The following is a 17,663-nucleotide window of genomic DNA, read 5'->3' on the forward strand; positions in this document are numbered from 1 at the left end:
TTTTTTTTTTTTTAAAGATTTATTTATTTATTATATGTAAGTACACTGTAGCTGTCTTCAGACACTCCAGAAGAGGGTGTCAGATCTTGTTACGGATGGTTATGGAGCCACCATGTGGTTGCTGGGATTTGAACTCCGGACCTTCGGAAGAGCACTCGGGTGCTCTTACCCACTGAGCCATCTCACCAGCCCACTAGATGCTCTTAATTGCTGACTTATCTCTCTTAGCTCCCAAACTGTCATTTGAAGAACCACAAATGCAGTGAATGTAACCACCTAAGACAAGACCCAGGACAGTGGTCATCTCAGTACTGAATTTCAGGGATTCCACTGCCACAATCTGTAGATAAACTAGGTTGGAAACATCTAATAAGACTGTCAAAGACCACAGTCTACTTCTGTTCTACAGAGCAGCAAAGCAGCTGACCCCACCTAATGTGCTTTATTTTCTTGCAATTAGGATATAATCTAACACTAAAGAATAGGTGACAAACTTCACCGGGAAACAGTTAAGGCAACTCTGTTCATTTTGAAAATCAAACTGAGTTGTACCATTCTCCACAATAACTAAAGAATTAATATGCAAGTCGAATAAATAAAATGATATTATTTTGTAAGTGTGTTTTTAACATGGCAGGCTGGTACCTAAGCAGGGAGAGAAGTGGAGGCACCCAAGACACAGACTCGGAACACAAGTGGGAGATGAGAGAGGACTGCAAACACTTCCACTACAACATTAGCCATTAGCTAGATGGCAGGGGCATGAGGAGGTTCCATTATTTTTTTATTTATACATGACTAGAATGTCAAAAGAACATGTACTTCATTGTGCTGGTATAAAAACAATACAAAGTACCTAGAATGATAAAATACAAAACAATGCTTTAATACTTAAATTTATTTTGCTAATAAAGAAGCTAAAAAATTGGGGACAGAAATGTATCTCAATGTTTGTCTATCATGCCCAAGGTCCCAGGTCCTATCCATAATGCCAATTTAAGGGGTAAAATGTACTTACCAGAATACCATTTCACAAAAATATATAAAACAAACTTATTATAAAGAATATAGTAAGGCTGGGGAGATGGCTTAGCATCGACTGTTCTTCCAGAGGTCCTGAGTCAATTCCTGGGAACCACATGGTGGCTCACAACTATCTGTAATGTGATCTGATACACTCTTTTGGTGTGTCTGAAGAGAGCAATGGTGTACTCATATACATAAAATAAAAAAATCTTTTTAAAAGTTCTTCATTAGTGAACTATTTTTAATATATATACATATATATTATAATACTATTTTTAAAGATTATATATCTTTTGATATTCCTTACAACATGAAGAAACATATCTACTGCTTATGAAGCATCAATGACCAGGAACTCACCAGAAGACAAACTATCATCATGGGCAGAGCATAAGCACATACACAAAGCCACAGAACACTTAACCTGAGAAACAGTTTTGCAAATGTACATTAAGAACCCCGCAGTAGCAAATGTTTCCTACAGTGGCTCTAGATTACCCAGTACTTTACCTGTTTTTCATCAGCCTCAGCTCCCGCTTGCGTGTTGCTTCTTCTGCTAGTTGCTGTGGACTGTGCAGGCTTCCTGGTGAGGCAGCCATCACCACACCTTGTGGCAAAGCAGTAGTAGGAGCTCGGATCTGGTAAGTTGGCATGTCACCTGTGGCAGCTGCAATGAAATAAGGTATTAAAAGCTTATATCACCAATTCACTCCCTAATGTTTTATATAAAATTAACCTAGAAATAGTATACTTTATACATGTCAGTAAAGATTGTTTTGTAGAGGTAAAGCTTATTGTTCCTAGTAGTATAAGGATCTTAAACATGAAGAATTTTATTTGACAAATTAGAACAAAGCTACAAATACTCTAGCCTGTTCCTGACATTTTAGAAAATGTCTTAGCTCATTTTAGACCTCCTTTTATCACAGGCAAAAGCAATAGGGTTTTTGACTACAGTTCATTTAGCCTGTATCAGCAGTGTGCTAGTAACTATAAGGAGCTGTTCTTTGAGGGCAGGAGCGAGGACCTCTGCTCTACAGTCTGATGCCTTCCCCAGTGAAAACACTTGCACTGTAGCAAGTTCCACCAAGTTCAAATACATCAATATGAACTCACTCAGTGTCAAGCTGAGAAGAGATGTGCTTACAAATGGAAATGACCTGAAGATTATTCAAAATTATAAGTATTTAAGGACTATTGCTGCTTTCAATGGAATCTATTTAAGTGTATGAACATATACATACACTGATAATTGATAATAACAGCTAGTTCTACAACCATCTCACAAAAGGTCTGAAACTTAACAACTGGCTCTAGCAAGCCAGTAAAGGAAGCATGAATCCTCTAAGTAGGCATGGCCATCCTCTGGAAGCTTCAACTGGGACTTCCATTTGCCTGCACCTAAAACAGATATAGAAAACCTTCCAATACCGAAATAAGAAAAGAAAAAGGCTAAAGCAAGGGAAGGAATCTAATTGGCTGTATATTCATTAAGGGTAACAGGAAGAAAGGGAAGAAAAAAACAGTAAAGTTCTTAAATCAGCATCTTGAGTAAAGTCCTCAATTTATTTTCATGATAGTTGCAAACACTATACACAAGGACAACTCATTAGAAGTGCAAATTGTAAATTTATAAGGAGAAAATGACATATAAAAACTAACATCATGCAATAAGAGAGAAGAGTGGGAACCCGGCCTAAGGTCCTCCCACCTTTCTTTACCCACATCCAGGGAAGGCTGTAAGTCAACAAATGCTGAAACAATGTCCCAGCTGATTTTCTCAAGTCCACACAATAGCCAGTGACCAAGTTTGCATACCCCTGCCCTCAATCTTGCTGGCAACCTGAATACACACCTGCTTTCAAACCTTCTTTGAAACTGCTAACAAACATGTATAAAAACAATACTAAAAATGTGCAGCATGTGAGGGGTTCTTCTGTTGCTGCCATGTCCTAAATATAGAAAGCGCTTTTCTAAGAGGGAGAGGCAGGAGGGAAAGGGAGGAAGCAATGGTTTCACAGTTCTCTCCCCTGTTGTACACATTCACTTTTTTATATAAGTGAGAACAGAATGTTTGAAAGCTGGTTTAAGGGCATTATTTTCATCTTTTTAAGGGAAGAGAAAAAGAGACACATCACAGATAAAATGCATACCAGAAACAGCATATTAAAAACAAAGCAAAACGAGGCAAGGCAACAAAGCAAGGCAACAGCAAAAGACCTTTTGTCTGTCTACAGAAGCTACAGAAACCCTTGGAAAACCAGACATGGCAACATGAGGGACAAGGGCAATACCAAACAGGGCATTCTTTAAAGCTGTCTAAGAGGTTTAAAGCTAAGTCACTTTGCATCTGCAGGGGATGATATATAGGATATATTAGCTCTGATATATCAGAGAAGTGCGGCTTCATTGTGTCTCAGATGTATATTCATTCTATTTGTTATAACACAAGTCCAGAATGCCAACTCACTACTTCAAGCAAGTAGGAATTAGTGTAGCTACATGCAAATATAATCTTAGTAAAGTACATTAAAATGATGGGGAAAATATTTGAGGGAGTCTAAATATCATATTTCTTTTAAACAAGTTATGAGAACATGTTTATGTTGGCATCAGTCTCTAACATTGCAAATTTGGTGGTAATTTCCAAGAACCATCCTACATTCTCTAGTGATAGAATTTTATTCCTGTACTATTTATAAATCCCAATTCCTAGCCCATCTAAGTACTAAAGGTATCAAAATTATTTTGTAAGGTTTTTTTAAGATAAGATCTTGCCATGTAACTCAGATTGGCATTAAGCTTTCAATTCTCTTGCCTCAGTCTTCTAAAGGCTGGGGGTTACAAAAAGGTGCCACCACACCTGACTTTAGAATTTCATATTTATCTTTTGAGAATCCATAAATCATGTATAGGAGCTTAAAAAATCATGACTGACAATAATAAGAAAAATGTATTTGTACTGCTATATTTTACCCCAAGTTTATTCTCAGGTAGGCAAGAATGTTCAGACAAGTCAAGAACAGTATTGTTTCACTTTATGCTCTGGAATCTAGCACAGGACTTTTATGAAGGGTGCTTAATGGACTAATGTGCCCTCTACAAAGTCAATTTTAAACTCCCTAGGCTGTTGCACAGGCGTGCTGCCATCTGAGCGTTTAATAAGCATTCTTCTGTGGACATATATTGTAACTGCCTTTAACACAAAGGTATATAAAGTCCCATGAGATGCCACATGTTCATTCAATCCAGCATTTCTTGACAAGAGACATTGTTCTTCCTTAATACACTTTAGATACATCTAACATGGCAGCTTAGAGGCAGGGATTCTAATAGTGTGTTTCTAACTATCTAACTCCTGTCATGAAAAACAATTCCTGGAGCTGTCAATTCTGATCATGAACTTCATACCTCTCTTTTTTCAAGCTCTAACATGGTATAGCAGAAAAGGCATTGGATTTGGGGTCTGGGTTCTAGTCCAGCTCTGCCACTTACCAGCCATGTGACTTGGGGCAAGGTCAGTCTCCTCATCTGTAAAATGGGGATACATCATCTCATTTCATACTCACAAGAAACCCTGTAATACATGTCAAAGTGTCTAGCACAGTATCTAGCACACAGAAGACATTTAACACATTAGTTCCCTTCTAATCCCCTCCCTTGGTATCTAAAATACAGTGTTCCAAATTATGCTTGTACTATATGTAGCTACAAGGTTTATAACACAACCAATAATTTTTCCCATTAGAATTTCCCCTTCTAACAAGTTTGATAAATAATAGTGTATAACTCCTAGTCCTTAGGGAAAACAAGTCAGATACAGAAACAAAGAAATAAATAACAAATATCCCAAGTGCTTATTTTGATAGCTTTTGAAACAAAAAACAAAAAACAAAAAAATTATTTGTCAATACCCCAAGAAAACTGTTATTTTATTTTTTATTTATCGGGGTGCCTACTGACTGAATATCAGGGGCTTTGTTGGTTTCGTGTTTTGGGACAGGACCTTGAACTCACAATCTTTCTACTTCAGCTTCCAGAGTACCAGGATCATAGACATAAGCCACCATACCTACACAAGTTCCCACCTTTATGCCATTTCACTGATCTTAAGAACAGTAAACAGTAGGGGTAACTCAGCAATCATCCTTGTAACTGAGGAGAGTTGCTTTCCCAAAGCTCCAAAACCCATTGGCATCTTCCTTATCCCTCCCGCAATTTTCTATCTCAAACAGCACACCAATGCTTCTAGCTCCCACTTCAGACCTCTCTGTGCCTCGTGTTCCATTCTGTCAGTTTCCCTTCCCATTGCTCCTCCTTCTCCATGTAAACAAAATCATATAAAAGTGACTAAAAAGCAGTGAGAATTTTCAACTGTGTTTAAAGTCCTATGTAGAATTAAGACATTAAATCATTTCTGTTTAAGACCAGAGAAACAGCTCAAGGTATAAAAGTACTTGTCATGCATACCTGACAACCTGAGTTTGATCCTTTGGAACCCACGAGGGAAGAGAAGCAACTCCTCAAATCTGTCCTCTGTCATCCACATGCATGCCATGGCATCAGCTGCAAGTGCGCTTGCAGGCGCGCGTGCACGCACACACACACACACATACACACACACACACACACACACACACCTGCACACATACAAACTAATAATAAATAAATTTTAAATAAATATTTTCAGTTTTTATTTATTTATTGAGGTATAGTTAACAAATTAAAATTGTATATGTATAATCAAGGTGTACAAATGATATTTGATGCATTGATATACAATATGAAATAATTAACATATTCAACCCAATGTACACATAAAGGGACTTCTTATATTGCTTTTTCAATGAAAGTCTTAAAAGTTAGGAAATTTATGAAAAATACAGGAAGTCATGAATACTGAAAATTTAAGGTTCTACAGAAAGACAAATGCTCTATTGCCTTATCAGAATAGTAGTCTAGGAAAAAACTCCATTTTGATTACTTAAAAGTGATGCTAGCTGCACTGTATACATTGTAAAAGCTATGTCTTGCATGCTATTATGATCTATCCTTCATTAGCATTTACTTACCAGTGTCATGAGAGCAGCATAGTATAGTATGAGCAGAATCAGAGGTTTCTGACAACCTGAGCTGCTTCACTGGTGGCTAGCTTTGTAACCCGGAAGAGTCCCTGCCTACTCTGATCTGCACTCAGTCATACTACTCTCTGCGCAGTAGTGTGTGTCCTGTGAGCAGTGAGCATGAATATCTCTCCTCTTCCCAATGTTTCATACGGCTTCCTCTAGGTGGGCCTCCAGGGCTTCAACCTCTATGTCCTTCCTCCCGTGTCTCCTTTACAATCTGAGTACTTTGCTAGCTCTTTCATTAACTTGTATTTATGCTTACTTGTAATATATTATATATATATATTTACATAAATGCAAAGTGTTGACAGGCAATATGTTCAGATAGAAAAATAAGATAGGAAAAAGTAAAATATACCAAACACTGAATTAAATATATTCACCAAGTAGAGACAGCATGATAGCTGTCCTATGAGCTTTGAGGCCTTATTGAACTCACAGTAGGTTATTCTTCTATCTACTTCCAATACAAGTATAATTTGTTTTACTATCAACTTAAAAAGTTAAACCCTAATCAAAACCATCCCTTAATGTTAAATTTTCCTAAGAGAAATCACAAAAGTGGTATGTATCCCTGTTCTCCTACATCAAATACTGAGTTACTATTTCCCAAATCTGAATAGTTGAAAAGTATGTTTTAACAATTCTGAAATGCCTCTTGAATATAAGCTATTACAATCCAGGTCTTAAAACAGTAAACTCAGTTCCAAACATAATCAATTATAAATAAGACCAAAAAAAAAAGACAATACAAATTTACATTACACCAAGCAGAATTAACAATATCATTCTTTCATTTGATTCCATGACCCTATTAGAGATGCCATAAAGATCTTTTCTAGGGCAGTCATCAACATAAGAAGCCTGATTTGAGTGTGGATCTCAGGCATACATTACAGATCATGGGTCATAAAATCAATTTCATGGGTCAAGATAACATTTAAAGCAAAAATGAAAATTAGATAGAAAATAATTGTGTTTTTGTGTTACTTTTGTTTGAAACTTCTTTTATATAAATTCAAAGTGACACACACATGTCACTGTGTCATGATATAAAAAATGCTGGTGATGATCAAAGGTTTCTAAGTCCTTAATCTAAACCAGTTTCCTCAGCTTGGCAACTCATACTATCCCAGTGCCAAGAATACAAAGAGTGCTGCTGAGAGCCTCTCTGCCACAGTGCCAAAATTGTTCTTCAATCGAGTGCAGTTTTGCTCATTAATAAAAAGGATATAAATTTCAACTATTGTTTTCAATAGAACACCTTTTCAAATGTCACTGAGAAAAGTGACAGATTCAGAAAAATAGTTATTTCACAAACTACAGTTGGGTCTTATGGGAAATGTTCGATATTGTTCAACATTAAAAAGTTTTAGTGTTTTTGAAAATTTTAAATTTGAAACTGTAGCTTAGTACTGGTAAAAAAAAAAACCTATAAGAAGAAAGAGCTTCAAAGATGACATGTTCATTCTATCAACATAAGTATATGAATATATAATTCATAAGCAATGGCTAAAATTTTAATATAAATGCATACCTTAATTATTCACCTTTAAATATACTTGATACTTTAATTATTCTATTTTATTGTATTACTATATTCCCTCCTGCTCTCACAGTCAAATGGTGAGTAGAAATTTAAAGTCTGCCTAGAAGAAACAAACCAACATTTTTTCTAAAATAAATGCATGCACCAAAAAAAAAAAAAGTCATTGATTTTAGGATCACACTACATCAGTGTCTGGTTTGCTCCATAGCTGCTGTAATCTACAGCACATCTACAGACTTCACAAAAAGCACCATCTGACAAAACAACAGCTTCTTAAGGAACATCTCAGAAACAATGCAATGTGAGCTAAACTGTGGGGAAGCCATGTAATCCTCTTTATTCTCAATTCAACTGCAAATGCAAAACTGAGTTACAAATAAATCCAACTGAATAAACAATGTCGCAAACTACACAAAGGTCACTGGTAACTCAGTATTTCAAAATCACTTATCTATAACTAAGAAAAGCAAAACCTAATGAACTTATTACAAAGCCAAAGGCTGAGGAAACAATGAAAGACAAGCACGTCCCTTACGAGGCACTAGAGGGCACTCTGCCTATGAATCTAGCAAGCACCAAAACCTCGGCCTAAATATAGCCCACTTGTCACTAGGCAGGTGCTGGGAGAGCCTCTCCGAAGGTAATGCATTACAGGTGCCCTAATGCGTCCCTATCTTCAAGCAGATACTTACCACAAGAGAAATGCTAAAGTCAGACTTGCTATTCGATCTGAAAACGTCCCCGCACCCAAAAGCGGTGGTGAACTAGTTAACAAACTTGCAATCTGTCCGCCAAGCTTGACAAAGCAGAAAGGAACTGACTAAATCACAACATGACTCGGAGCTGACGTCAATGTGCTTGGAGTTTAACTTTTCCACTTCCCCGCTGCAACACGATTCCAGGAAATGTAATGACGTCAGCCCTTTGAACTCAATTAGCTGAAGAGCAGACCATTTTTTAAAGGCAGGAGAAAAGAACTAGCAGGCTGAAAAACATCCATTCTTAGCACACTGTTTCCCCTATCCTGTGCGGAGCTAGCTACTACCTAGTAGCTCAAGTGTTTACAACATGGACATCAGATGTTTTAACTGGTAGCTAGACTGAATTTCCAACAGGTTGCAGATAAATTATTAGCCTAGTTTAGTGAGGCCGAACGACTAGGGTAAGATATGAGTGGAGAAAGAAAAGAAAAGCAGGGCTAGCAGGCAGATCACTGCCTTAGTCAACAGAGCATAAAAGCCTGGGAGCAAAGATACAATAGCACTATAAACAAGCAATCGCACTATAATGGCTTAACAAAAGCATGAAAAGAAACTTCTTATGCATAAGCAACTACAAAAAAAAAAATCACACTTCCTAAAACACTCAAAAAGTTCCAAAATATTTCTAAATCCTATATTAAAACAAAACAAAATTAATGTAAATCCCCCTTTAAGTTCTTACCATTTTCATCTCCAGTTACAGCCATGTTGGGCTTTTGCATATAGAGTGGTCTTGTTGGCCGTACCACAGTCAAAAGTAAAGTGTTCCAAACTAGCAAGCATGTGTAAAATAAGGAGGAGCACTGACATCACAGTGACATCACCGGCCTATCACTGCCATCAATGTGCTTTGTCACATAGCAGCTCACTGAAAGCAAAGCCCTATAAAAACTCTTCCTGTAATAAACTATCCAAATGTTCTTGTTTCTCACTTTTGACATAAAAATCTTTTCATATGAGCTCTGACAAAAAATAAAAATGAGAAGTTACAGAGTTGTATGTAGCTCATGAAGCTGTGGAGACAGGAGAGATGAGCCCTGTTTCTCAGAACCCAAAGAAGGAAGCATTTGGAGATCCACATTTCAGGGACTGAACAAAAAATCCTGACAGTCCCTGTGAAGGCTCTATGCCCCAATACATGGGAATGCCAGGGCCAGGAAGGGGGAGTTAGCAGGGGGAGGAGAAAGGGGATGGAGGAGAAGGTTTTCAGAGGTGAAACCAGGAAAGGGGATAACATTTGAAATGTAAATAAAGAAAATATCTAATAAAAAAATTCCTGACAGTCAATACAAAAAAATGTATTTCATAGGCACTTCTAAACTTATTGAGATAGAAATATCCAGGTACCTGTATTCAGTTACTTTTATTTGCTAAACCATTTGCTATCACACCATAAAATCTAGCTGTTCCCAGAGTGACTTGGAATTTGTTCACATTACCTGAAATGAAGAAATGCTGACAGTCTAGAAACTCACTATGCCAAAGCAGCAAGTGGTATACAGTGTTTTCCTTAACTGCCAGAGTAATGTGAACTTGCTGATATTTCATCCTTTTGACCCATATAAATAGAAATTTGCAATTCAATGTAATATCTTGAAGTTTAATGATTTTAAAATTCATAACCTAAGTTGCTATTCATATTTTTAATGTCAGCTTTTATTTGAATAACTTGAGATTTCTGCACATGAAAAGCTGGACAATTACTGAAATTTTAACAATATCAAGGTCATATAAGAAGTTGACATATGTTCTAAGACATACCAGACTCCACAGTGTGGAATTTTTTTCACCTTTACTGAAGAAAGAAAAAAAAAAAAGTCCTGACATGTTGCTTCATGAGATCTCTCCCCTATCCCCAGTGGGTTGTATGCTTAAAACTCAACCTGACTTTATATTAATGATCTATTTGTATGTCATGAATGGCCAATAATTTTTCTTTTGAGACAGGGTCTCACTATGTATCCCTGGCTGGCCTGGAACTCAGAGATCCACCTGCCTTGCTCCTGTGTGCTGGGATTAAGGGTATGCACCACCACACCTGACACAATGATTTCTTTTAAATGCTGTATGTCTACGTTATTCAACTAAGTATGCTGCAGTAAAGGCAAGGATTTTATGTTGTGGCATGGTGAGGTAACCAAAGGGCATAGATCATCTATGTTTCTACTAGTTTTGCAGAGTCCTTGCAATGAAACTGGAATTGCAACTGAAGATTAAAGATGAGGACTTGCTGACAGTCTCAACAAGGCTCCACCAAGGGCTCCTTCCTATCCAGGTACACCTAAGGCTTTGAGGGTCAGAAGAATATTAATAATCCTTATTTATAATTCAGAATCCATGTTTATTTTTATCTCAATATTTCTTTAAACTTGCACATTGACAGTTAATAGATACTGTATAAAAAGGGGGAAAGGGCCCATGAGATGGCTCAGTAGATAAAGGCATGTGCTACCAACCTTAACAACCTGAGTTTGACCACCAGGACCTACCTGAAGAACTAATTCCTGCAAGTTGTTCTCTAATATGTATATGATATACCAATGTTCACACATACAAAACAAATGTCATTTTTAAGGTGGAGGTGATTATTGCTATTAGGAAAGCTTAAATACAGCCCTACACTAAACTGTTGATCTGACCTTATATTTTGAGATATAGGGGCCTTTTTTTTCTTATTTGACCAGAGCCTCCCTCTGTAGCCTTCAAACTGATAATTCCAAGTGCTGGGATTATAGACATGTGCCCTACACCACTTCCATTTGGAAAATGTTTACATTTATCGTATGACAGATCTTGGTAGTTACTAAAGGCTGTAATGCAACTAGAACTTAGCGTTGAGGCAGGATACAGAGTGACAGTACATGTGATCTATTACCTAAGAAGATGCACTGGGAACTGTGGAGTTGCCTAGGCCAGATTTGGAAGGCCAGAGAAGTCTTCCTGGAGGAAGTGTTATCTAAGATGAAACCTGAATAACGTGTAGAGGCTGAGGAAATGGTGCCTGTCAGGACAAGGAGTAGATATAAAGGCTGTGGAGAGAAAAAAAGCCTGTCAGAGGAAATGAAAGAAATGGGATTACCTGTCAGCATACATGAGGGAAGACCTGAGAAAGAGCAAGGCCAACATAGGAGGAAGAGGTAGGCAACACAGTGGATGTCTAACTTTGCCTAGCACATGCCCGGCGTTTGCTGATATTCTCAGTATAGTCAGCCACTATGCTACAGAGCAAATGCATGTGCAACTCCTCATTTCTAGGTTGAAATCCTAACCCTGATGCAACAGGGCTGGAAATAATTACATTTTGAGAGTAGAGTAATGATTTTGTTCTAATGAAAATATCCCTTCCCTTCCTCTAGTGGGAAGATGAAGCCCCTAAGACTCTCTAGTAAACAAGTGTCCCCGGACGTTCCAGAAACTGAGATTTTTTGAGCCTCTGCCCATGGTTATTACTCCACAAGTAGTAATAGGTGCTGAGAAGAAGAGACTCTCCCATCCCAGAGCTGCCTGCAGGATGGACAGGGAGTGCCAGCTTTGCTGGAGTGATTTTTTCTGTGATGCAGCTACACTTGCATCCCCATTCACATGTACTCCTGTAAGCAACCAAATCAATGCACGGGTTCACAGCACCAGACTTGGAAACTATCATATCACCACTGCCACCCCAACTTGGGTTAACAGACATTTCTTCACATTACCCAGCAAAAGTTACATAAAAAGATTTCATTAATTGGGTTTAATATCCTTAACACAGAGCCCTAGAGAGCCCCTTGTCTTTTCCACCATGTACAGAGACAGATAATGGCTTATGTGAATCAGCGGGTACTCCAGAGACCCTTAAACCCTTAGTCTAAGATTATTAGACTTCCCAGTATCAAGAACCAAAGACATATATTATATATGAAGTATGAAAGCAATCCAGTCTATAGGATTATATCTCAATCTGAACAGATGTAAGGAATGTTGGTCGAATATTGGGGCTTCCACGCTAACCTGCAGACACAGCAGTGTATTAAAGAAGCAGAGATATTGGAGATAACATCTTGCTTTTAAAAAGTATTAGAGGCCCAGAATCATCTGAAGGTGATGACAATAATTTTTTTAAAGATTTATTTATTTATTATATGTAAGTACACTGTAGATGTCTTCAGACACCCCAGAAGAGGGCATCGGATCTCATTATAGATGGTTGTAAGGCATCATGTGGTTGCTGGGATTTGAACTCACAAAGAGCAGTCAGTTCTCTTAACCACTGAGCCATCTTTCCAGCCCGATGACAAGAATTTAAGTGAACTCTGACATAATGTTCCCCCAAAACTGAGCCAGGAAGTACTGAAATGTTGCTACAGCTCTCAGCTCCAAGAAGTCTGGCTTTTGTGGCTATCCAGACCACAGGGACGGCTGCCTAGTTAGATAGGCTGATGATAGGAGAGGAGAAATGAAAACCTTTTAACTTAACCATGGGGAAGAGTCTATACAGAGGCTTTGGGCAGAAAGGGGTATAGTGTGTGAAGGGTAACTATGAGTTTCCAGCTTGAAACAACAGAAAACAGAAAAAGCAAAAAGGAGGCTGGAAAACAGCTTAGTCTGTAAAGTGTTTGCCACACAAGCTTCAGGATCCAAGCTTGGTCCCCAGAATCCATGGAAAAAGCCAGGCCTAGATATGCCTGCAATCCCAGCAGTTGAAAGAAAGAAACCTACCCAGATACAGACATGTATCTGATATACATGTATACCCCACACACAAAAGTGAATATACATTTGAAACTTGTAAAAGAAAATGATTTTTAACACACCAGGCATAAAACTTAGGTACAAAGTTTCAAACATGAAAAAGTCTAAAAATATTTTTTAAAGTATCAATTTTGCAGTATCAGTTTCTCCATATAAAACAGGTGATATGAGAAGAAAAGACTCTTCCTTATTCGTTTAGAAAAACAAGGTTTGAGCATAGGAAAAATTAACAAATGGTTTTAATTTAAATGTAAGGTAAACATTAGTGTGTAAACACTATTCTCTCCACATAAAATACCACCACTTTTTGTCTTTGTTTTGGTGGAAGACACAGGGTGTCACTATAGAACCCTTGCTGGCTGGGAACTCTTAGTCCAGGCTGGCTTAAAACTCAAAGTAATTCTTAGACTCAAGTACTGGAATTACTGTCATGCACTAGCATATCCAACTTCAGTCTTTCTTCTTATTTTAAGGTTAGATTAACTTGTTTAGTTTGTTGTTTGTATGTATTTCTGTGCTGTGTTGAGTATATATGCATATGTGTGTGCATGGCCAGTTCTCCTCCTCTGACTCTGACTTTGTGAGGTAGGATCTCTTCCTTAACCTGGGGTTCCTGTTTTCTCAGCTAGGTTGGAAGTCAGAAAACCCCAGAAATCCTCCTGTCTCCACCCTCTGGAGCTGTGGTTACAGTCATATGCACTGCACTTGACTTGTTTTGTGAGTTCTGGGGTCTAAACTCTAGCCTCATGACTGTGCAACAAGCACTCTGAACAACAGAGCCATCTCTCCAGACCTTTTCACACTCTGTATTTTCTTATTATACCCCACATTCATCCCCCAAGTACACAGGAGAAAAAGGATTCATCAAACAGGCATGCCACTACACATGGCTGTAAGCTCAGCACTCAGGAAGCTGAGACAGGGAAATTTCTTCAAATTCTAGTCAGTTGGGCCATATTTCCAAGAAATTCAGAATAAAAGAACAGATACTACTTTCCTTTACGTGAGTGTGATACATTCTAGACAAATAGACCCAAAAGATTAGAACTAAAACATGATTTTATATGGTTTATATTTATCATAAGCGCAGCTGAATGAAATTAAAATAATGTATTACCCAGTTTGAACTGAACGTATAGGTAACCCTAAAAGCTTATGGCTACATCTTGTTTTATTTCACTATAGACTCCTTTCATAAGAGCTATAAGAGTCTATTAGTCAGGCTAGAGTGATGGCTCAGTGGTTAAGAGTACTGACTACTCTTCCNGAGGTCCTGAGTTCAATTTCCAGCAACCACATGGTGGCTCACAACCATCTGTAATGGGATCTAAGTTCTCTTCTGGTGTGTCTGAAGACTGCAGCAGTATACTCAGATATATTAAATAAATTAATTAATTTTTTAAAAAAGTCTACTAGCCTTTATACTAAAAAGAGTCTAAAAGATATAAAAATCAGCACTTGTTTTAAATGAGTTGTATGAAAGTTAGACTTGGAAAATAATCTAGGAAAAAAGAACAAACTCAAGATATCACTGACTATGTGCTTAAATACCCTCATAAAAAGTAATAGAAATATGCTGGAGGCCAGTGAGATGGCACAGTCAGTAAAGGATTTTTGCCCCACAAGCCTGAGAAGCTGGATCTGATCTCCAGAACCCACATAAAATGTGAGCCAAGATAAATGACTCCACAAAATTGTCCTCCACACTGTGCACTCTCATATATGAACACACAGCACAATATAAACAAAAAAAATTAAAATACATTAGGCAGAGCATGTGACATTAATGAAAATATTTACTTAATTTAAAAATGTATTCATGTTTTCATCTTCCCTTGTTTTATCATGCTTCTCTGAAATTACCCTTTCATCAGTCAGTGAAAACCGTATTTTAACTTCTCTGAAGTATAAACATTTCTTTGAATGTTTTTTAAGTGATTCCCCACACCTCCTAAAATTCTACCCAAGTATATTTCACAATACTACAGATAGACACTAAAATGTGTGACACAGGTATTCTAAATGCATTAGATTAATAAAATATACCTTGAACAACAACCTGGCTGCCTGGGACAAAGAACTGCTGTGTACCGTCGGCTGACTGTGCTGCATACTGTACAATTGTAGCACCTGGCGGAGGAGCTCCTGAGTTTGTCATTGTTAATGCCTGGAGTCCCTGAACACCGTCAGATCCTGGGTTAGAGATCTGGATTGTTCCACCTTGAGCTATAGCAACTTAATAGAAAAAAAGGAGAAATATTAGATAATTATGAGTTATTTTCATCCCACATTGGGAGAATATATTCTATTTATTACCATTGCTTCCACTGTTACTTTTTAAGTGGGATCAATAAGAAAACCATCAGCTTCTTTATCATAGATTACCAACATAAATGTATTTTATTTTGGTTTTGCTGTTCAGTGTATTTTGTACTCAGAATTTTCCTTAATTCCTCGAGTCCACAAAGTTTTCCTTCTATGCATCCATTCTACCCATTATTTTACTATTTTATATGTATGGATATTTTGGCTACATATATGTATGTGCACTACATGCATCCTTGTGTCTGTGAAGGCCAAAAGGGGGCACTGGGTCTCCTAGAACTGGAGTTCCAAGGTTGTGAGACACCATGCAGATGCTGGGAATCTAGTCTGTGGCCCTTGAAAAAGCAGCCATGTTGTTAACTACAAAGCCATCTCTCCAGGCTCCTCCACTAAACTACTTAGGAGAAAAAGTGAAGAGGAAGACAGAAAGTCCAGCTTTGACGTATTATTACCTATTCTTTCAAATATTGTTGGTTATAAGCAACATTCTTCTGAGAATTAGGAAATGGTCAGTAAGATTTTCAGTTGGCACTGCAATTACATTAGGCTTGTACTTTTAAGTCTCCTAACTACATTTCTATTTTATTGTGGAAGGCAGCTAAGGGGGAGGGTGCATGCTCAGATCGTACACTAGGTTTAGGGTTCAATTGTAAGCAGTCACAGAAAGGAGGGAAAGGAAAAGAAAGGAAGGGAGAAGGAAGGAAGCAAGGAAGGAAGGAAGGAAGGAAGGAAGGGAGGGAGGGAGGGAGGGAGGGAGGGAGGGAGAGAGGGAGGAAGGGAGGAGAATAAAAGGAAGGAGAGTGAGAGGAAAGAAGGGAAGAAGAGAAGAAGGCAGAAAGAATTTGTAATTCTAAGTGAGTTAAATGAAGGTTTCAAATTCCAATTACAGAAATTAAATTTTCTCTTTTCTGTTTGAGACAAAGTCTCATGTATCCCAAATCTTTATAGTGAGCTCACTCGCTGGCCAAGGATGACCTACTTTTGCCCACTTGGTGCTGAGATTACAGGTCTGCACCATTATGCCCAGTTTGATAAAGTGATAAGGACTGAACCCAAGGCATCATGCTTTGGTGGAACATACTCTAACGAGGACTAAACCCTAACCTTCAGAACTTAATTTTCAACAATACAATTTTGTAGCAGCTTTTAGAATACTGAGATAAATACCAAATTACTTTGGTTTTTCTTTCTTTCTTTTTTTTTTTTTTTTTTTTTTTTTTTTTTTTTTTTTTTTTTTTTTTTTTTTTTTTTTTTTTTTTTGGTTTACTTTCTTCCATCTTAGTATTTTTTCAAGTAATTTTTCTCTAAATTTCCAACTAAAGTTTTTTTTTTGTTTTCATAATATAAACATTAAATATTGAGTCTGTCATTTATTTAAAATATATAATATTTAAATATATGATTTAAAATATAAAATATAAAATACATTTGAAAAATATAAGTATATTTTTTCAAAATATAATTAAAATTGAAAATACACACATCCACACACAAACACCCCACCCATCCCACAGCACAGTTGGCTCTGGCACATGCCACCATGCAGGGCATGGGAAAAAATTTCTACTGATAAATCTTGTACATTGGCCCTTCACACTTTATACTGGCAGGGCATTATGAAATGACAGAGGACCTTCTCATTCAAAAGGGTAACTATTGTTGGAGAATAAAAATGTTTCAGAGATTCTGGAAATGTGTTATCTATAGGAATACATTTAAGCAGGAAACTTCTAAAACACCAAAATATTTAAGGATAGAATAATTTGCTTTTAATAAAATCAATCAAGAGGAAAAGTAGGAAAATAAGATATATTTGAATGAATTTAAATATAATATTTTATTTTAGCCTTTAAAAACAAACAAAATTTATTAGCCAGGCATGTGCCTGTAATCCTAGCAGTCCGGAGGCATGGCAGGAGAGCTGTGAATTCTAGGCTAGTCTAGGCTACAGTGAGACATTGTCCTAAAATAGCAAAACTATTACAGAAAGTTTCCAACATATATAACAGTAAAAAGAAATATATTTGTTGTTTCCAGTTTTTGATGTAGGTCCTCATGCAGCCCAGGTTGTCCTAGAACTAGAAGATGACGTTGAACTTGTAATTCTATTGCCTCTATCTCTTACTTGCTGGAATTACAGGGACA

General features: G+C 37.3%; 1 protein-coding gene across 30 annotated transcripts in view; it reads right to left on the reverse strand.

Annotated features, from left to right (window-relative positions):
- The window catches only part of Crem (cAMP responsive element modulator), a 74,033-nt gene that overhangs the window by 5,762 nt on the left and 50,608 nt on the right, over positions 1–17,663 (reverse strand). For 10 of the 30 annotated variants that reach the window (XM_021215154.2, XM_021215157.2, XM_029546855.1 and 7 more), the window contains 3 exons: positions 15,240–15,428; positions 4,522–4,557; positions 1,537–1,693 (listed from right to left, as the gene is read on the reverse strand). In XM_021215154.2, coding sequence (XP_021070813.1) covers positions 1,537–1,693; positions 4,522–4,557; positions 15,240–15,428 — 382 coding nt within the window. Of the gene's footprint in view, positions 1–1,536; positions 1,694–4,521; positions 4,604–8,393; positions 8,578–9,144; positions 9,259–15,239; positions 15,429–17,663 lie in introns of those variants that run through there. The other 20 variants (XM_021215170.2, XM_021215163.2, XM_021215162.2 and 17 more) reach the window with 11 other exon arrangements.

Source organism: Mus pahari, chromosome 15 (genome assembly GCF_900095145.1).
Source record: "Mus pahari chromosome 15, PAHARI_EIJ_v1.1, whole genome shotgun sequence".
Lineage (NCBI taxonomy): Eukaryota > Metazoa > Chordata > Mammalia > Rodentia > Muridae > Mus > Mus pahari.